This window comes from Denticeps clupeoides, chromosome 5, assembly GCF_900700375.1.
Source record: "Denticeps clupeoides chromosome 5, fDenClu1.1, whole genome shotgun sequence".
NCBI classification, from domain to species: Eukaryota; Metazoa; Chordata; class Actinopteri; order Clupeiformes; family Denticipitidae; genus Denticeps; species Denticeps clupeoides.
In genome coordinates, this window is record NC_041711.1 from 12,949,026 (window position 1) to 12,969,786 (window position 20,761).

General features: G+C 41.3%; 3 protein-coding genes across 5 annotated transcripts; all 3 read right to left on the bottom strand.

The window, feature by feature from the left end:
- Positions 1 to 811: 811 nt before the first annotated feature.
- Positions 812 to 8,757, bottom strand: LOC114790835 (interleukin-5 receptor subunit alpha-like). 3 transcript variants are annotated; one of them, XM_028981225.1, is made up of 12 exons: positions 8,694 to 8,716; positions 8,068 to 8,223; positions 7,612 to 7,690; positions 7,455 to 7,513; positions 7,267 to 7,381; positions 6,082 to 6,199; positions 5,787 to 5,968; positions 5,565 to 5,701; positions 5,196 to 5,337; positions 4,933 to 5,044; positions 4,037 to 4,118; positions 812 to 1,121 (listed from the first exon to the last, which is right to left on the bottom strand). In XM_028981225.1, exons 3-12 carry the CDS (start codon positions 7,682 to 7,684, stop codon positions 993 to 995), a joined length of 1,149 nt encoding a protein of 382 aa, XP_028837058.1. In that variant the 5' UTR covers positions 7,685 to 7,690; positions 8,068 to 8,223; positions 8,694 to 8,716; the 3' UTR covers positions 812 to 992. The 3 variants fall into 3 exon arrangements, with proteins under 3 accessions (XP_028837058.1, XP_028837057.1, XP_028837059.1); XM_028981224.1 differs by lacking the exon at positions 8,068 to 8,223 and having other exon boundaries at positions 8,694 to 8,757; XM_028981226.1 differs by lacking the exons at positions 812 to 1,121; positions 8,068 to 8,223 and adding an exon at positions 1,454 to 1,864 and having other exon boundaries at positions 8,694 to 8,757.
- Positions 8,758 to 11,592: 2,835 nt separating this feature from the next.
- Positions 11,593 to 16,627, bottom strand: LOC114791353 (P2Y purinoceptor 8-like). Its single transcript, XM_028982143.1, has 3 exons — positions 16,457 to 16,627; positions 15,040 to 15,368; positions 11,593 to 13,514 (listed from the first exon to the last, which is right to left on the bottom strand). The coding sequence occupies exons 2-3, from the start codon at positions 15,274 to 15,276 to the stop codon at positions 12,723 to 12,725; spliced, it is 1,029 nt and encodes a 342-aa protein (XP_028837976.1). The 5' UTR covers positions 15,277 to 15,368; positions 16,457 to 16,627; the 3' UTR covers positions 11,593 to 12,722.
- Positions 16,628 to 17,897: 1,270 nt separating this feature from the next.
- On the bottom strand, positions 17,898 to 20,072 carry LOC114791354 (chromosome alignment-maintaining phosphoprotein 1-like). Its single transcript, XM_028982144.1, has 2 exons — positions 19,890 to 20,072; positions 17,898 to 19,499 (listed from the first exon to the last, which is right to left on the bottom strand). The coding sequence occupies exons 1-2, from the start codon at positions 19,916 to 19,918 to the stop codon at positions 18,569 to 18,571; spliced, it is 960 nt and encodes a 319-aa protein (XP_028837977.1). The 5' UTR covers positions 19,919 to 20,072; the 3' UTR covers positions 17,898 to 18,568.
- Positions 20,073 to 20,761: the final 689 nt, after the last annotated feature.

Below are 20,761 nucleotides of genomic sequence, written 5' to 3' on the forward strand. Positions count from 1 at the left end.
TTGTATTGGTCCAAGAACATGGAGTAATGTTACTGTCCTAATGTCTATTTGAGCAAGGCACCGTCCCCACACACTGCTACCTGGGCACCTTTCATGGCTGTCCACTGCTCACTAAGGGTGATGGAGGGTTAAATGCAGTGTGCTGTGCTTGTTGTGTGTTACAGTGGCAAAAACAACCACTTTCACTCTTCACGTTACATAAGCACATTTTGTGTACATTTTTTGAAGTTGTTAACATGTTCACGCTTTAATCAAATACAGTTTATACATAAATAATTTGTGTTGTTTTAAACTGTTTATTGTTAATGCATATTTCATAGGTTGAACTTAATGTGATTGTGTTGTCTGTAACTGACATGGCTCTGACCTTTTTTTTTTGTATATGTATTATCCTAAGCCTGTTTGTATTAAATCTTGTTTTGTGTACATTACAGACTTGTGTCCACCCTTATTATTTTTATTAAAATGAAAATGTGTTAATTTTTTATTAAACACTTTTAAATTTTAACTACAAGAACGCATTAGAAATACAAGTCCATCTTGTTTCTTTTCCTTAATTCATGGTTTGTGCAAGCAACAAAGGCTTATACTACACTGTACTTAATTAACAAATCATATATATATGTAAAAAAAGAAAAATATCACAATTGACATTGCAACGTATGAAGAGGGTTCATTACCAGTCAGGCATGGCTGGGATTTTAAAATAAATTAAGGAACTGAAGAATGAAAAGTCAAAGGTACTTGGTATTTTTATAGCTATACTGTAGAACTGAAGTCACTCTACACACTTCAGTCAGTTTATGTTCTTGGTTGTTTGATGTCAGGTAATGCAATGCTGGTCAATCTTCATTATATATTTTATTTCCCCTCTGTCCAGATATGCAGCAGAAACAAAATGTTACAATGATCCATTTTTTTTATATAATTAATGTCCCTTAATAATGTATTCTTTTGCCAGTAGAAATAGCCCATCAAGAGCATTCATTTGATTAGCATGTCACATTAATGAGTCCTGTCCAGTTGGGCCTCAGAATTTGTAGAATAAATAAATTGCCTTGGTGGATCATCTGATTCCAATTTTGTTTTAGCACTTGAAGATGGATGAAGAGAAGGAAGTCCTGTGGAAGATGAAGTGTGAATAAATTGGGGGGAAAAAGTCTGTAGAAGCAGGCGGAGCAGGCCTGCCCCCTGCGGTCTCCACTGCAGCCGATAGTGGGTGCGACCGGTGTGACTTTGTTCATTCTCCCTGGCCATCCTGTGACATTAAATTCCAGTTCAGTGCTCATTAAACAGCTAGCTGATCACACTATTTTTAGTGTGATCAGCACTCACTATACCTGTCTGGCCTGAAACCCCCAAAATGTATCAGAGAATAGAGAAAATATTTTTTTTGTTGTTGACACATGTAAGAAAAGCATTAAATATACCAGAGCTGAATATAAAGATATGAATAATGTGCAATCATTTAATATGAAAGATCTGGTCAGTTGCTGAACATCAGCCAAAAACCTCATGATACAGCCATGTAAATACAGAAAAATTAAATAATATTTAATTTAGTTTGAAAAATGTTGATATTAAAGTAGAAAAAGCTATTATGTGTATTATTACATTATTCCAAATACACATTTCCATGTAGAATCTATTTGGCATGTCCTATATGCAAATTCATATACTACTGTGTATCAGCAAGTTTTCAAATGGATATAACACTTTTTTTTAAATTGACAGCAGAGCTTGGTCACCGGTGTCGGTATGTCATTTCCTGTGGTTTCATCTCAACTGAAGGTCCTTATACACGCACAATTATATCTCCTTCTTCAACTTCTGCTACTTCTTCAATATGTTTGCATGGTACTGCCTAAGTAAACGACAGATTAACAATTTTAGACCCATTCAATTTATTTAGGTGAACATTACTTCCCTAAGCTCACAAATACACTGATCTTTAAATACTTCATATCAGAATGTTGGTATAAGAACAATATGATATAAAACAGCACAACATGCAGAATATATAGTGAGGCAAAAAAAAGTATTTGTCAGCCACCAATTGTGCAAGTTGTCCCACTTGAGAGAGGTCTGTAATTTTCACCAGAGACAATTCAGCTGTGAAATGAAGAATTTATTTGTATTTTGGTGCAGAAAGTAAAAATAAGTATTTGGCACCTACAAACAAGGAAGAATTCTGTCCCTCACAGACCTTTTACTAGAAGCTTGTCTATCCTTCACTCGTTACCTGTATTAATGGCGCCTGTTTGAACTGGTTATCTGTATAAAAGACACCAGTGTACGCCTTCAAACATCAGACTCCATCCTCCACCATGGGCAAGACCAGGGAGCTGTCACCAGGGACAAGTTTGTACACCTGAACAAGAATGATGAGCCAATCTACAATATGCAAGCAGCTTGGTGAGAAGAGGGGTGTGACTTCTGATTTAGGGCTGCTTTTTTGCAAAGGGGACAGGACGACTGATCTGTAGTAAGGAGAGGATGAATGGAGCTACATATCGTGAGATTTGGGGCAACAACTGGAAAAAAAACTCCCATCAGTGAGAACATTGAAGATGAAACATGGCCTGATCTTCCAGCATGACAATGATCCCAAACACACCACCTGGGCAACAAAGGAGTGGCTACGGAAAAGCAGTCTCCAGACCTCAATCCAAAAGAGAATCTGTACCAGCAACTGCCTCAACACAATCACAAATCTTGCTAAGATCTCCCTGAAGCAAACAGAATGACCACCATCCTGACCATAGTGGGCCGCTTCTCCAAGGCGGCCCACTTGGTTGCCCTGGCCGGCCTACCATCATCCGCCTTCACGGGTTCAACACGGGTTCCCCCAGGACATTGTCTCCGATTGGGCCCAATATGGCCAACACCCACGCCGACTGCGCTTCTGAGTGGGACAGAGAGTGTGCCTGTCCACTCAAGATCTTTTTCTCTGGACCAAGTCCCACAAACTGTCCCCTTGGTACATCAGGCTGTTTCGGATCCTCATCACATCATCCCTCCACACTCCAGCTCCGGATCCGCCACCACCACGGATCGTCGACTTTCCTCACTGGGGTCGGGGTACAGTATCTGGTGCACTTGGCAAGCTATGGACCCGTTCGTGGATCCCGAATCGTTTCATCCTTGGTCACTGAGTACCGGCAGCGTACCGACTGCTCTCCGGGGCTGTCAGGCGTCGGCCCTGGAGGGGAGGGGTACTGTCACATGATTCTATCAATGTGACTGGGAGCAACACGGAGATGAGGTAACGTGACTCCTATAAATTGGCAAGATTGCCACTGCCAGCCACTGCCTCAGTCATTGATTGGCATTCGTCCACTCGACTCGACTCCTTCTTCACCTCAACTCGTAAGCGTCCAATCACACTGGGGTTTTCTCCTCCTTGCGTCCAATCACACTGGGGTTTTCTCGTTTCATCCAACACATGCTCACGCGCTGGTACAGTGACAACATTCTGTCTATCACAGTTGAAGTGTGCCTATGATGAAAATTTCAGACCTCTCACATCTTTTGTGGGACAAGTTGCACAATCGGTGGCTGCCAAATGCTTTTTGCCCTACTGTAGAATTTTACACAATATTATATATTCTCTAAATGTATATTATGCATGTATTAACTGATAATTGCTCACATTTTTCGCTCAGTCAAAATTTGCTGGCATTCTGACATATCTCTCTGTTTAAGTGTAAGCTTGAAAACATTCACATACAAGGCATGTGTGTGTATGTGTGTGTGTGTGTGCCAGAGGCTGGCCACCCCCACCAGAACTGTTAATCAGTTTGTTCAATTCTGTTTCAGTTCTGTTTCAGAAACTGACACCTCTTGGTGTGAGTAAACAGTTGTTTGCAGTATTTTGTGTTTAATGATTTGCATATGTTGACTTTAAGTTGAAAAGTAAGTAGAGTTAGAATAGCGCCGTTATGTTAGGGTGACCAGATCTCCTCTTAACCCATAAAATAAACTTGGCTTACTTTAGAAAGTAAAATGGCCTCAGTGTGTGGGGCATGCGGAGTACCTGAAATTCATCATGTTTCTCCAGTATTCTTTTAATGTTTCTGGACGGACCAGGAATTGGAGGGAAAATCTTTTCAAACAGCCTGCAAAGCAGATTTCACTGGAATAAATATAGTCCCACATATCATATGATATGTTGATAAAAAACATATTGAATAACATACTAGTTTATTAAAATATGGTGTTTGTATCACATAATGTAAAATTATTTGATGATGTTTCTGCTTGACTCTTGTTTCAGTTGTGCCGCTTTGTGTTTCCTTTTTGCCCGACAGCAGACTGTTTTCATGAGCAGTTTTGGGGCGAAAGGGGAAGAGTTCTTTTTGCGCACTCTGCTCCTTTCTTAAACACACAGGAACAATGTGCTTAAAAGGCACAAAGGGCCACACATTTTCCCACCCACACAATTCCACTTTTCAGTCAACACCATCCTCAAATCGGTGGTGTGGCATTATAATTATCCATGGCCTTTTAAAAAGAAATTATATTTTAAATATGTGTGAAAAGTGACAACTTTTTTGAAAGAAAACATCTTTTTTAATCTTAAATGAGCATTTTAACAATTGTTAATTAAATAATAATACTTGATAGCCAGTGAACTCACCAGTGCCAACATCTCAATATATACTGTTAGCCTTTAATATATATGTGAGACCCTCTGGCAAATAACAAAAGGAATTAGGGCTGTCAAAATTAATTAATTGTAATTCTTTAAAAACATTTAATGCAGCTCCTCTGCATTTTGACACTTGTGATGAATGTCTTTAGTCTCTTTCACACATTTGTCTGTATATCCATCGTTGCAATATTTAGCCTTAAGAATTGACAAGTTAAAATGTTCAATTGATTGACGGCCCTAATAATTATACATAATCTTTTTTTTACAGCATACCATACCTCTGGAGTCTGCACAGCAGAAAAAATGCAAGGAGGATCATGGGAAGCCCAAGAGCAATGGTGATGATCACTGCCAGGTTAATTTCAAATGGAGGTTTTTCTCTTGTGTTAACTGTCAGTAGTGTGGAATGGAGAAGGACATCAATTATAAGTTTATTTGAACTTCCTCCTCAGATGAGTCAATTTAGGAATTATATCATTTCTGTTACGAAGTGCATAATGCATGAAAAACATGATGCTGACATGGGCAGAAGGTTTCTCACCCACAACAGTGGTCCAGTCACTCCAGTACATGGACTCCTTACAGCGAGAGGCAGTCTTTACTTTCATGCGAATGGTGTACATTCTGGTCGCATCTACACCTTTCTCTATGTAGGTTAAAGTCTTGTCTGTTATGTCTCTGCGCTAGAAACAAAAGGAACAGCAACATTCCAAGTTTTTCCACACACACTTATGAGAATTTTGACAATTTAGTTTTGATAGTGTTACCCACTGTACATGCCCATTATACATGCCAGCTAGTTTTAGTTTATATGCATTACAGAGTAAAGAGAAGAGACAGTAATATTTCTGATCTAACTATAGTTGAAAGTGTTGCATTTATAAACAGATATTTGCATAGATAGACATACCTCATCATTGATCCATAGTTCATATTCAAAGCACTTATAGTTGGACGTTTGTCCCTTGCTCTCTGGCAATTTCCACTCAATCACTAAATTATCTGAGTCGATGGATGATTTTATGATCTGTGGCGGATCCAGTTTTTCTGTGATGGGTATCAGAAAGAAACTTAATGCTATATTACAGTAGTTCTGGTCTAAGTATGGTACATATGGCAACCATGTTCTCACCAATCGTAACAGTCTCCCATATCTGGGTGTCAATGTACCAAAAATCTTGGTGGGACACGTTGACTCGCAAAACCACAAAGTTGTGTGTTTTGTTCGCATCAGTTTTGCCATGGCATCTGCTGGCAGTGGACAAGCTGTTCTGAGTACAATGTAGTTCAGTCTGGGAGACGTCATTGCACAGCCTGCATTGGATGCATTCAGATGAATCAGGTGGGCGTCGCTGGACTCCTGAGGGGAGTGGAGTCTCAGGAGCATAAATAGAATTTAAGGAACTGAATACTACTTGTGAACTTACATGGCTGAGGTAGAATACTGCACTTGGCTTGGCCAAGAAGAAGTGTTCCAGCTGCAGTTTAGTTCATATTGCATGTTTACCATGCAGGAGACATTGAGTGTGGGCCTGACCAGGGAGCCTAGATAAGAAAAGATAACAATTTTGCACATTGTAGACTGTGAAACTGCCAGTGTTGGCAATCTACCCCAGATCAGAGTTTAACTTTATCACCATGTCCAATTAAAAATGTAAAAACTATTTAGTGGCTCCACCCCTCCCTATATATAGGTGGTACAGAGGTACCAACCAGGGGGTCCATATCAGCCCCCACCTTGATATGAACCCAAGAAACCAGATGAGGGGCAAGAGTCTAATTTATCCATTGTTATAAAAAAAGACCAACATGGAGCTTGCATTAAAATAATCTTTTCAGTGGTTCTGTTATGCCTTTGTAGTTATGTGAAGATCTGATCTAACTTTGAATCATTGTTTCTTTACCTCTACTTGTTTGGTTTAGAGTTGTTGAGGAAAAAGTTGGAGCCATTCCTCAGTGATAAAAGGTTGACATTCTGGTTTATGTGAGAGTTTGTTGTGATCTGTCTCTTTTGAAACTGTAGTTAATCAAGACAGTGAGTTGATTTTTCCTTCTACAGATGGGTTCTAGAGCAGTTTACCAATGTCCATGATTCAAAGAAACATTACATTCACCCCCAAAATATTAATTAAAATATTACTCTGATTCATAATCCTTTCCCTTATCTCAATCTACCATTAATAAAGAAGAAACAGCACGGTCAATGTTTGTCTTTTTCACCATCAGGGGTGACACTTGCTCCTCATATGGGTTCTTGGATTAATATTAGGATGTGGCTGACCCCCTGTTTTGTAACTGGAAGGGGCAGAGTCACTGTGATTGAACACTAGTGTCAATTTAACATGCTGAACTAAAGTGTTTAAATTTAGAGTGGGCTCATATAAACTCTAATTTATCACCATCTATGTACGAGTCACTTTTATAAAATTTCATTTTACATCCTTTGAAACAGAATTAGCCTGCTAACATGAAATTTATTCAGAGATCCATTCCATGCCTTTGTGATGCCGGTTTCTGAGGTTTCAAGGGGTGAAACACAAACATTTCATAAAGCATGAATTTTATGTGTCAGAAATAAATGTGCTTTTAGGCAAAAGGACAGAGGCTCATACCATTAATGAGCCAATTGTTCCAAAAATCATCATCTGGCGGGTCATCCGCTTCAACGATAGCTGACTTGTCATGGAGCATAAATCCAGTATGGTTCCTCAAAAATATACTGATGACCTGAGACAAAGATTAAGCATGTCAGAAAGTTGCACAACACTTCCTTGGCAAAAGTCCTTCGATGTGGCTTTACCTGAAATTCGTCCATGTTTTGATGACATTGCTGTGAGTACTGTGCCTCCTCATATGAAACTAAATCAACAAGTAACAGCAGCCCAGTGAACAGGAGTACAAATGTGAATCATGAGATCAAAATGATCATGAGAAATTCAGAGATTGATTCATCATACCCTGTTCAATGGATTCGGTGGTCAACAGGAGGCAGCAGATCCAAACACACCTCACTGAGTGAGGCGAAGGCATGGTACTCTATGGAAAGACAATTACAACTAGATTACACCTAAATTAGGACCAGTGAAATAGAACTATCAAGGATTTTGTTATTTAGGGGCATTCCAGACAAGTTTCTCTGACAGATATTATGGTGCATTCAATTCTAAGGGTATCATGGGGGGAATAAATACATCCATTTACCAATCACGTTTCACACAAGCCGCTAACAGGACAGACGAGAATCAACTGATTCCAGAAGACATTGCAATAATTGCATGACATGAGCAGATTATTTTTTTCTTTTAGAGGTGCACCAATCACAAGTTTAAAATAAGCAGGGAAATTGCCAGTGATGAGAGAGGCATGAACAATTGTGATGCCCAGAGGTCAGTGGGTGCATACTGCAGACATACTGTGCCTGATGAGTAGGTTCTGGTGGATCTCAGCTGTTCCTGGCCTTCCGGCACATGCCTGTGTGTTTTGTTTCCTTTTTGGACATCGTGCCTATTATGTTCAGTTCTGTATTAAAGTCCCTTTCCTCAAAATACCTGCTGCTGCGCTTCATTCCCCTTCGCACCCCAGGTCGTGACAACAATAATCAAAATGCACATTGTAAGTATGAAGAAAAACTGTGAAAACATGTTGATAAAAAATATGCTAAAATGCAGGAATGTTTGTGATATTTAATGAGGCCAGTCACTTTCACACTCGGGCCTGAGTGAAATACACACATCTAATATCCAGGATCTGATGATATATGTACACTGAGGAGCACCCATGACATTAAAACCACAGACAAAGGAAGTTTATAACAATTTCAGCTCTCGCAGTTTTGTGAATGAACACTTTCTGAATTCTTTTTTTTTTTGGGGGGTTAGCATTTTGAGTTTATTTCTTGTCATAGACAACTATGCTATGAAATAAAAGTGGAATTTATGTACAGTAAAGATGCCTCAGGGCCACATAAAACATTTGGTAACCATCAAATTTGTTGATTTGTATTGTCAAGTGGTAAAGTGTTTAATGAAAGTGTCCTCACCTTCATGCGACGACGGCGCTCGCACTCATGCTGGTGAAGCCAACTGTACTCAAGCTCCACTGAACTGCATTGAAAATGTATGAGAAGTAGCGAGGGGGAAGTACGTCACTATTTACTGGAATCTGGTTGACAGGAAGCGAAGCAGCAGTGCCTACGCGAGTGGATCTGACACACTGCTGCCTGATATATGCTGTTATAAACCCTTGCCATGGATTGTTCTCTTTCAGTCATTCGTCTTTTATCATTGTTTCAAGTCAGTGTGAGGCCCTTGTGCATGTTTATTATTTATTAAATTCCCCTGTGTGTCATTTTGTCCTCCTTTCTACCCCGTCAGGCGTGTTCCTGACACACCAATAAAATGATTTTGTGTGGGCAGGGAGAATGTGCAATCGCAGACGCACATTTAGAATGGAATCTGGGCTTATTAGGGGAAAGTGAGGACAGTTCAGGACATGTAGATTGCGTGAATCAGAGTGGGGTGTGGATTGTCAGGGCCATGGGTGGTATAGTAGCCTAGTGGGTAACATACTTGCCTATGAACCAGAAGACCCAGGTTGAAACCCGTAGGGAACTGTCCCTGTAACTACTGATTGTAAGGCGCTCTGGACAAGGGTTTCTGGTAAATGTCATAAATGTTACAAATGTAACAAGGCAATGGGATCAAACACGACCAAGGTAGTAGCATAGAGGGAGAACACAAACTTTCATGTGGGTGGGTGATTCTTCGGTACTGGGGCTGCAAACAAATTTAAACAAAGTGTCACAATCCTGACATTTCCAGATCATCTGGTTTCCCAGACTGGAGTTTTGTTGTTCTCCATCCTGTGTTCCTGATTACCTAATTGTGTGCATCCATGATTATTAGTATAAATGTATCCTTGCCGTCCCCCTCCATTTACAATTGATGTCTCTGAAATCAGGTGGACTTTTACTTAAGCTGTAATTCCAGTACAAAGCATGCATGCGCCTAGAGATTTTTCTGGTGGGGAAGCAAGCAGTCTGCTTTGACAGGGCAGAGAAGCAAAACTTCAAAGAGCAGTACATGCTGTCTGTTTAATAATAATGTTAGGATTTATACTTGATGGTCACAAAATGATCGTTTACTAACTGACACGTAAATAAATAGAAAGAAGAAATAGAAAGAATAAATAGAAGAATGGCTAACTTTATATGAAGGAAGTAAAACTAACTTCCCTTTTTGTTGGTGTGTAATTATTTCTGTCTTTAATCAAGCTTCTATAAAAAGTGTTCCAAATGTGATTAACATGATGACTGACAGTTCTCTCACACACTATTTCCTCATTCTGTATTATCTAATCAAGTGGCCATCAATAAATAACAATCCTGAACTACAGGACAATAGTGCTTCACATGAGCACTTCTGCTGGATTCGAAAAGAACAATTGTAAAGAAATGTTACCAGAATCTGCACTGCCTACTCTTAGAAGAAGGTACAAACTGCAATTCATAGTTCTGACCAGCAGGTGTCAAACATGTTCAACTTTGAGGAAAGCTTTGAAGAATTAAACCTTTTTTTCTGCACAAGCGAATATGAAGCTTCTGTGCTCCATTGCACAACAGACACATCGTGGTCCAGAGGTTGCATGTCCACTGCTCCACTGTTCTTGCTTTCAAGCCCCTTTTAATGCTGGAGTATTAAAACACAATGGATGACAATCACATCTCTTCAAACTAATCTACAAATTACATCCTGTGGTATTTACTGCTACCTTGTGGCACATTTTACAAATGTTGTGTATGCTTCAGCTTTGTGTTTTTTCATAACGGCAACTCATCACTGCATCACATCAATCATTGATTGGCTGTAAAGGTACATGAGATGACTGCGCATAAAGTATACTAATGAAATAATTTAGCCATAAAATGTGTCCTCTGCTTTTAGCCATCACCCTTAGTGAGCAGTGGGCAGCCATGAAACTCAGCCATTACTCAGTGGCATCTTCCGATTTCTGCTCTGTTTTCAATAAGTGGGCAGACAATTGACTAGTTAAAAGCAGGAATGGATTAATGAAGATGCCTACCAGGCCCAAGAACTCTTGTGCTCTGCGCAAAGATGCTACAAGAAATAAAGGCTTATACTGGGTTTTTTCATCTCATGTCTGAATGTGTTTATTTATTTTTAGAAAATTCACCTGAATTTATCATTTAAGGATCTACTAAAAAGGTGAGGGGCGGAGCATACCCGTGGACCATGTTTGAAAATAATGATGATCAGTTTCTTTGATAATAAATCTGCAAAATGTCAACAATTCTGTGTTTTTCTGTCAATATGGGGTGCTGTGTTTACATTAATGAGGGAAAAAATACTTTAAAATGAGTGGTTTTAGCAAATTACTGTAATATAAAAAAAAATTATGTAGCACATATGTTTGCACATATCTCCTTTGCACTATATAACATTCATATATACAGTTCAGGCCAAATGTTTGGACACAACTTCTCATTCAATGTGTTTTCTTTATTTCCATGACCATTTTCATTGGTAGATTCTCACTGAAGGCATCAAAACTATGAATGAACACATGTGGAGTTATGTACTTAACAACAAGGTGAAATAACTGAAAACATGTTTTATATTCTAGTTTCTTCAAAACATGTTTTATATTCTAGTTTCTTCAAAATAGCCGCCCTTTGCTCTGTTTACTGCTTTGCACACTCTTGGCATTCTCTCGATGAGCTTCAAGAGGTCGTCACCTGAAATGTGTGCCTTATCGAGAGAATGGCAAGTGTGTGCAAGACTGTATATTCTGTATATTTATGTACTGACCCTGAGCATTCACTTGTTTTATGTGTTATATCTGAAGTCCGGAAACCCAGTCAACCTATATCTAGCAAATGCTATATTTAATTAAATAAGGAAAACTATGGAGATGTTATGTAAAAATATATACAAAAAAAGTTCAATGTTTATTTCATTTATTATTACAAGTGTTAGAATATTGAGAACATGAGATAATTACATTCTTCATAAAGCGTTGGCTGTAAATTTTGTTAGGAGAAGCAGGTTTTTTAGATTCTGCTGTAAGCATGTTTTGAGTCTGTGTTTTCTATGAAATAAGGTGTGTCTGGGTTGACAAAACCTGGAATATCCCTTTCAGCAACATGTTGCATAAACAGGCCATCTGTCCACTGCTAAGTTTTGTGTTGTGCAAGATTGCAAAGTTCTTCCTGTGAAGATCCTGTTTGCATCAGGGTCTGACTCGTATTCAATGTTCTCAGAGTATAAAATTGCCACCTTAATAAATCATAAACATAAAAACAAGTCATTTAAGAGGAGTTGGAGTTAGCAAAGCTCACAGAAAGCCCCCACAGCAGGTCAAGAGAGAAGTAAAAGCTGCAACAACAAAAAAAAAAACAGTACATACTGTTCTAGGCAATCAACCTCTGATTTCACAATTTCTTTTTTCTGAGGGAAAACCTCAGCCGCGTTTTCTCAATTTCTCAATTATAGGGCAAAACCCTAAAAACGACAGTGCAATATGAAATGTAATTTATAAATCAAATCTAAGTTTCAGCTGAGCATTTCACAGCAGAATCAATATATTTTTCAGATGACTATGGATGAATTGCTTACCTAATATCAATAAAAGAAATTACATAGTTAATGTCATGTTAAATGATATAAATGTAAACTTCAAATCGTTATAAAAATAGCCGTTGGTTGTTATAAATAATGTTAATGCAAAAAAAATGTGTTAAGATTGTATTACAACACTGACAATATTCAAAATGATGTCAAAATTCCTCAGTTTGTCACAGTCCCTGAGAAATAATTTACCAGCCTCACCATTGGCATGACAAATGAATAGGATTGCCAAAGTGATGTGCTGTTAGAGGCAGGACCATGAATCAAACACATGTTCCTCCAAAGAACAACGAAAATAAAAAATTTCCACAAATTGTCTTGTAAAAGAACATAATAAACCTGAATATTACCAACCTCTGTTGCTTAGCAACATATTCAGCTTATAACACATTGTATGACTGTGTGGCCTAGAGTAGGGCCGGTCAGTCACTGTTGTGGTGCATCACGTGTGCCATGCAGGCCCGCTCTGATTGGTTGGAAGAATAAGGCTCCTCCGTCTCGCCAGTCGCACAGCACTGCGACGGGCGGAGCACCTTCCAGACTGTCTGTCTGAAATCCCGCGAGGCCAGGTAGTAGACGAAGGGGTCAAAGCAGCAGTTCAGACTGTTGATGCCCAGCGAGAACTTGTAGTAGGTGTACAGACTTTTGCCCCGCATGCGGTACACCATGTGCAAAGCCTGCAAGATCACGTTGGGTAGGTAGCACATGACGAAGCACAGCATGGCAACCCGGACCATGAGCAGGGTGTGCTTCCGTGAGAGACGGTCTCCAGCGTCCTCTAGCGACTGCCTGAGCCCCCGCGACACGGCACAGTAGCACCACAGGAAAATGGCCAATGGGGTGGCGTAGAAGAGGAGAAGCAGGGCAGCAAAGTAGAAGTATGTCAAATTTCGGCCTCCGAATAGGTTTCTGGGGATCACGTCAAAGCAGGTGGTGATGCTGAGCTGGTCCACGTGTATGGTGAGGTCACGGCACATCATCGGGGTCTGCACGATGAGCACCAGTGTCCATATCAGCAGGCAGACCAGCAGTGCCTTGGTTGGGCTGTGCCAGTGTCTGCTTCTCACGGCATGCACCACCCCGAAGTAGCGCTCCAGAGCAATGGCGCATGTGAGGAGGATGGAGCACTGCATGTTACAGTAGAACGCCACGGTGGAGATGCCGCAGAGCCCCGGTCCGAAGTGCCAGTCGTTCCCAGAGAAATGATAGGACACCTGCCAGAGGGGAGCACAACTGTCACTGTAATGCAAGGGTGCAGATGCAAAATTGCTGCAGTGTGTGTGTGTGTGTGTGTATATGTGTGTTTTCCTGTGGTTGGGGTGTACAAAGTACAAAGTGAAGTGATTGTCACATGTGATACACAGCAGCACAGCACACAATGCACACAGTGAAATTTGTCCTCTGCATTTAACCCATCACCCTGAGTGAGCAGTGGGCAGCCATGACAGGCGCCCGGGGAGCAGTGTGTGGAGACGGTGCTTTGCTCAGTGGCACCTCAGTGGCACCTTGGCGGATCGGGAATCGAACCTGCAACCTTCTGATTACAGGACCGCTTCCTTAACTGCTAGGCCACCACTGCCCCACTGTCCGCACTTTCCATGCTATGGGAGACATTTGTTATCAGAATAATCTTGATCAATGGTCTGTTGATTATGTTCTTCTCTTGTGAAATTCTGTAGAGTACATGTCCTGTAAGCCTTTCAGTTCCACTTCAGAACAATGCAAATAGACATCTAAATGCAGATTTGAAAAAACGTGCAGTGATCCTGTTTTCATGTGGAGAGCCTACAAGACCTCATCATCCACAGAAACATCCAATATTGGAGGTTCGAGACAGACTTCTACTAAAGCCAAAATTCAACCATTTAACCCGTTGTTCTTATCAAAGCCAGTGGCAAATTTGCCAACCTAGGTGCTCTCTGGCAAATGGAAAACGTGGTCTGTAGTCAGCACCTGCAGAACCTCGCCTTTATTGGGGATGTCTACAATTTCCACCTGTTGTCTATTCCATTTGCACGACAGCATGCGAAATGCTGTCAGTGTTGCTTCCTACGTGGACAGCTTGATTTCACAGAAGTGTGATCGACTTGGACTTACATTGTGTTGTTTTATTTTTTTGAGCAGTGTATAATGCAGGCTGGGTAGTGCCTGTTATGACCCTGACTTCGTAGGACAACAAAGGTGCACCAAAGTGGTTTTAGAGTGCTAGGAAGTCAAAACCTTTTTAGAAATTATTTTGTTGTTTGCTGTTGCAAAGCCTCTAGGGAACATTCATGCGGGACTGCTGTCACTCTCCTGTCACCACACAGCTATTTACAGCACCACTTGCTGCACAACTGCGACTCCCAAGGACCAGACAAATGTCCCCTGGGACCCATTGGGAGTTCTATCTCGTTGAACACCTCTGTGTTTGTTCTTCTGCTCCATTTAATGTGCCGATTTTAAATCACTGTGCTCATCACAGTTCCACATTAACATTACAGTTTTAAGGGCAGGGGGTTGTGTATGTGACTCTTTCTGTGCCACAAAATGACCTACATATTGGTAAAATCAACCTCCTGCATTTTGTTTGCAAAAAGGCAGAAAGATAAAACCACATCACATTTTGTATAGCAAGTAATCACTGTATTTTGTAGAAATGAAAAGCAATTTGTTCATTTTGTGGACAGAAGGCTGGATTTGTGAGTTTTGGGACAGTAATACTAAGGCGTGAAGTCATTTCTCCTGCCTCAGACATACCTGGAAAGGTAGAAAGGCGCTGTAGAGAAGGTCAGCGATGGAGAGGTTTATGGCAAAGATGACTGTAGATGTTTTGCGCTTGGTGTAAAAGCCGAGAAGAATGACCGAGAGCAGGTTGCAGGGGACGCTGACCACAAACACCAGCAGGTACAGGATTGGCAGCGCTGTGGTCGTAAGGGGACTGACTAAACCCTCCAGAGTTGCGTTATCCAAGGGCTGGTTGAGGGTCATGTTCATTGTGGTTGAGTGGTGTTTTTTTCGCCAGCACTGATAAAGCCACGGATCTGTGGCTGCTGGTCCCTTCAGAGGTTTGGAAAGCCAGAGAGTTTCTGAACAAAAGAATAATAATAACTTTTACAAAAACACACATATATTAAAATAAAGCATAACACAAGATATAGAACAGAAATAATTGTATAAATATGTTAAAGTTTAAAAAAAAATCGTTGCTTTAGACCTGCAGAATGCTATGATTGTAAGATTTACTAAATTGAATTCTCTTCTGTGACAAGGAACAATCTGTTTGACTCAGATGTAAACGTGACATTATTTTGACTGGATTTTTTTAGAAAAAAAAAAAAAAAGGTAACTTTAATGTTATTAATCAGCGTGAAGTGGTCACTAACGGCATCCCTACTTATTATATAATAAGAAACCTCACTTGCTGAGCCCATGTGAAAAGACTAAAGGCTTGACCAGGTGAAGCCTGGTTGTAATGTACAATCAAGGTGATGAACAATCAATTTGTGCAACCTACAGTGTTGGTTTTATTCCACACTGCAGACCAACAGATTTAATATGTACACTAAAATTATATTCCAATCAATAATATATTCCAATATATTCCAATATATTCCAATCTTTCACTCTTAAAAAGCAATTTAATCTTCATTTAAACATTATTTTATATACCCTACATGTTTCAACAGTTCTATAGAAAGTGTGATAGCTAGGCTGTGTCAAGAGTCACTGCTGGAACAATGATGTCTGTAGCTACAGCCCATACTGTAAAAACAAAAATCCAAATATCACCAGATGGTTTTCACAAGCACACATCTGGTCTACATAAAGAAAGTGAAACATGCAGAGATCACTATCACTCCATAACCTAGAGACATATACTGCGCCGCAGGGGAATTCCTGCTTCCACCATGCCACTATCAAATGTAGAGGTTCAACATTTCAACACACTTTACATGCTTTAGAAAACCTGATCCAGACACATGTGCAGATTGTGTTTGATTTTGTGTAAAGCAGCACGTCACATGGGCAACAACATTTACTTTAATTGTACAAAATACATTGCCTTCTCTGAGACAATATAAACACATGTTTGTTTTGGACATTGATTAAACTGGATTTTCATTGGGGATTGAAAAGGGTGTGAAAATTAAAATAGAAAATGAATTTTACTCACCATTTCACAAATGACATGAACCAAGAGCCCCCTTGAATGTGGTATTTGTTAACTTTAAAGTGTATGAAATGGAAAATGTTGCCTATACGAAGTCTGGTGCTGCGCCTGAGACTCAATCTCATACTATCTCAGAAAGCCTCAGTTAGTGAGTTTTCAGTCTCCGCCCACTTTACAACGGTCAATCTCCCCAGCAATCAGGAAACGCAAACCTCAGATGGAAAGTGATGGCAAAAAAATGAAAAGCTGAAACGTGTGAAAATAAATAAAAAGAGAAACGTGAAACGTTTTCTGCAATACAGGAAAATAAGGTACCTTGTACCATCATGCACCATTTGTTCGGTGCAAAATAATGTCCATGGTTTGGGAAGTGCGCTCTGCTTTTTATTTTGTTTTAATTATATGAATTAATTTAGAATGTGCTTTCAAATTGAATTAGGCCGGAATGAAAGAAAACCTCAGAGCGACGCTCATGCGCACAGTGATAGTTATGACGGGGGGTAAAAGGGGGAAGCTAACCTGCTGCCACTGTAACTAATGTTCAGCGAGTTCCTCATTTTCTCTGCTCTGACGAGGAACTAACAAATCAACGCATGGTTTACTTTTTTGGGATTCGTAAGAGAATATTCCTCCTCCGTACCGTCCAGATACTTGCAGTGTGCAGGTTACCACAGACAGACAGACTGAGCAATGTGTAGTTTCAGCCTTAAAAAGGTCCCATGACAGGAAAATTCCACTTTGTGAGATTATTTAACATTAATACGAGTTCCCCTAGGCTGTCTATGGTCCTGCAGTGACTAGATATGTATAAATAGGCTTTTTGTCATTCTGGTTCGCCGTTCAGAGAGTGACAGATCAGGCGGATCTGGAATTTCTCACCTTATGTTGTCATAAGGGGAAAGATTTTGCCAGGCAAGAGAATTACCCACCCCTCCCCTAAAAAAATCGACCATCATTGCTTCCAAACATGTCAAGGATTGCAGTTGTTCGGTAATTGAACTAAACAAAAAAATACATTTGTGCTCATTTTTACATCCAGTCACACAAGATGCTGAAGAACCAGTGGACTAATTCACTGGGAAAATGCCGACAGAACTTCCTGTCTGTGCCAAGCACTGTAGTTGGTGAATGGTGTTGATGACATCATTTTTAAAAGGCCGCTCTATTCCTCATTAGCATTTAAAGTAACACACACCGAAACGGCGCTTCCTGAGGAGGTCCCATTGTGGAACTGGCTAAAAGTGGCTGTAATTCAGCACCAAGTCAGAATTTCAGAAACAGACATCAGATACAGAATTAGGAGACCACTAAGACCCATAACATTTTTTTTTAAAAAGCAATGGAACCTTTATGAAATGAAAGGCCTTCTGCTTTTAAAAGTGCCATATTTTGACCAAAACACATTTCTTTAAACACATGAATGACAGAAAACATAGTGAAGAATGTGCTTTTTCCATTTTTCAATTGCCGCTTTTTTGGTATCGATAGCTTGAGTTCATTGTAATGTTGTTTGGAATTCGTTTAATAATTAATAATTTATTCATATCCTATTACCAGTATATAGAGCTGATAAAGAGCAGTTCTCAATTTCACCCATTCACAAAGAGGCCTTCATCCTCATGGACATAACTTAAAGCGTTTATTTTGAGCTCACAGGATACACTTTTTACTTCTGGATTTATAATAACTGCTCTGCTGGAACATGGTAAGAAAAAGAGGTAAAAACAACACAATCCAACTAAATCTTCTATGTCTCAGCACTCATTCATTTTTAAACACATCTTTAGGCCGATAAAACTCATCTAGTCACACATCTCCAGAGGAACTGTGTGTTATTCCAAGTAAGATGTTTTAATACACACGCCAAAGCAACATGCCGAGTGTGCACCCCCGTTAGGGCACAAGGTCAGCTGTAACTTTCTCGTAATTCGGACAGCATGACCATAACCGTTGAGTAACCCTTGCTTTTGCAACTCGCACGTGCCACATGGTGACATGTGGAAATACTGGAAGTGAAGTGTGTGTAAATGGCAGGGTGTGGAATCTAAGACCCAACGACAGTCCGTGACATGAACATTTCCTGGTGTGGAGTGGAGGCCAGTTTCCTGTGGCCCCCTACATTTGAGCGGCTCTGGGCTCCCCCGACGCCTCCTGCTGCTTCACGTCTTCACCTTCCTGCTTAGAGCTGCAGTGGTTTAGATGTCGTCTGAGGCCTCGGAGGACGTTGGACCTAAAGCTGCAGTACGGGCAGAGGTAGAGACCCCGCCTGTGCTGAAGGGCAACGTGGCTGAGCATGATGCTCTTCAGCAGGAAGTTCTTGCTGCACTCGGGGCAGCTGTGGGGTTTGGGGACCTCGTGCTTCATGCTGACATGGTGCAGCATTATGCCCTTCAGCTTGGTCCGCCATCGGCAGAGCTTGCAGTAGTAGCGGCCGCGCTGGCGCTCGACGAACTCGGCCAGCACCTTGGCCTCTTCCACCTCAGCAGCACCCCGCGTGTCGCCGCCAGACGGCGCCACCTCTTCTTCGCCCTCGTCCGCCTCTTCTTCCTCGCTGCCGGACCCGGATCCGCGCTTTCGCTTCAGCGCGCCTCTACCCTCAGGCGCTTCTTCCTTCCCTTTCCCATCAAGCCCAGGGTCTTCCAGACCTTTCACTTCCTCCCCCGGCTCAGTAGACTGGCCTTTGACCTTTTCTGCCTCCAACCCGTCCTTACTGTCACCGCTGTCACTCAGCTCCTCTTTGACGTCGCCATCGCTCTCGGCATCCCCGCGCGAGGCCTTGCCCCCGGTGAAGCAGTGAGATGCCACCAGGTGGTCAAACACCCTGGCAAAAGTCCTGGCAGTGTAGAAGCAAACCTGACAGTGGAAGAGCCTGGCGGTGCGCTGGTAGAAGATGGCCTTGCCCAGGCGGCCCACGGGCATTTCCTCGCAGTGCAGTGGGTGGTGGGTGCCCATGTGAATCTGCAGGGTGCCATTGGTCTTGCAGTGGAATAAGCAGAAGGTGCACTGCAAATGGCTGATCACGTCCATGTCACCGCCAATAGGTCCGCTGCAAAATCGCCAGATGCAAACAGTTTAGCGGTCATGCGGTAGGTCTTCACACAAAATATTCAGAACTGATCTCGAACTATACTGGTAAAGGCGAGGTCAGTGGCCCCAGGAACTCTCCCAAAACGTCCTCTGTCCATTCTAAACAACGTCGTGGATAAAATCCCTGGGATTCAACAAGAACCACACTTGACATTTGAGAAACGTTTGGAAGAGAACTTGTGATGCTGGGTAGACATGTGACATTTCAGACACACAATACTCGTTTACAACAAAAACTCCCATGAATCTTTTTGCCACTAATATTTAAATAACTCGGACCATAGTAACAGGACACATCTGTGACCTCCTTCCGAAAGGAAGATGGAGCTTTTGCAGGTTGTCGCCTCACCATTTGCTTCCCTGCCGAATGGAGGACATCGATCGCGTGCACACATTCAGGACATCTGCACCCGTGCAGCGGCTGTTTGATCCGCGTCGCGTTCAACGCGACACCCACCGAGTTTACCAGCGAGCGCGGGAATCGGCGCAGACTTACCGCCGCGGCCCGTCCCGCCGGCATCTGTTTTCACGCGTTTTCACGGCGGACGCGGCGCCGCCCTCGTTCAGGCGGATCAGCCAATCAGCGCCGCCGCGCGGCGCATGACGGGAAGCCGAGTTTTCTTGACAACGCCGGCGCGGCGGGTTTACCGCACTGGTCAGATCTTTCAGAAGGACGCAGAACAGTAGCAGTTATTAATCCAGTTATTAATCAAACAATCAATAGATTTTTTTATATAAAATACACTTTCCTTAAAAGCATGCATGACAATGTTTTCTACATTCAAAAATGTCATAATTGTATAGCATTTTGGGCACCAACTGCTTCTGCAGTATCATTTGTTTTTTGTTTAATAACTCTAAAATAAATAATAATTTATTAATATCCTTGATCTAGAGCCAATATTCAGTATCTGAAGTTTCGCCATTTTTTAATTGTGACAGGTGTATGGGTTCTTCTTCTGTGTTGTGTAATTTTTTTTTTATTTTGTTTCTCGAACCGCCAATGACGAGCCGAAGAGATTTGCAGTGCCACGTGTATTCTGTACAAAGACAAGATCGCGTCAGAATATCGCCTCACACATCACGTCTTTCTGCACCTCTCTCTCACAACTCATGCCATGTGTCCAAGAGAACTGAACAATAACAAAGTATTAACAATTTATATTACTGCATACCTGTACAAAGACAAGATCGAGTCAGAATATCTCTTAGATGCAGGGC

Excerpts from the sequence above, each read along its gene's own strand:
- LOC114790835 (XM_028981224.1), bottom strand. Across the intron at positions 7,382-7,454 it reads AAAACATGGACGAATTTCAG|GTCATCAGTATATTTTTGAG; the intron begins GTAAAGCCACAT and ends TCTTTGTCTCAG. Across the intron at positions 1,122-4,036 it reads AGAAACATGATGAATTTCAG|GACTTCCTTCTCTTCATCCA; the intron begins GTACTCCGCATG and ends CATCTTCCACAG.
- LOC114791354 (XM_028982144.1), bottom strand. The coding sequence starts at position 19,918 with ATGTCCTCCATTCGGCAGGGAAGCAAATG. Across the intron at positions 19,500-19,889 it reads ATTCGGCAGGGAAGCAAATG|CGGACCTATTGGCGGTGACA; the intron begins GTGAGGCGACAA and ends GCGATTTTGCAG.
- LOC114791353 (XM_028982143.1), bottom strand. The coding sequence starts at position 15,276 with ATGAACATGACCCTCAACCAGCCCTTGGATAACGCAACTCTGGAGGGT. Across the intron at positions 13,515-15,039 it reads GCGCCTTTCTACCTTTCCAG|GTGTCCTATCATTTCTCTGG; the intron begins GTATGTCTGAGG and ends CCCCTCTGGCAG.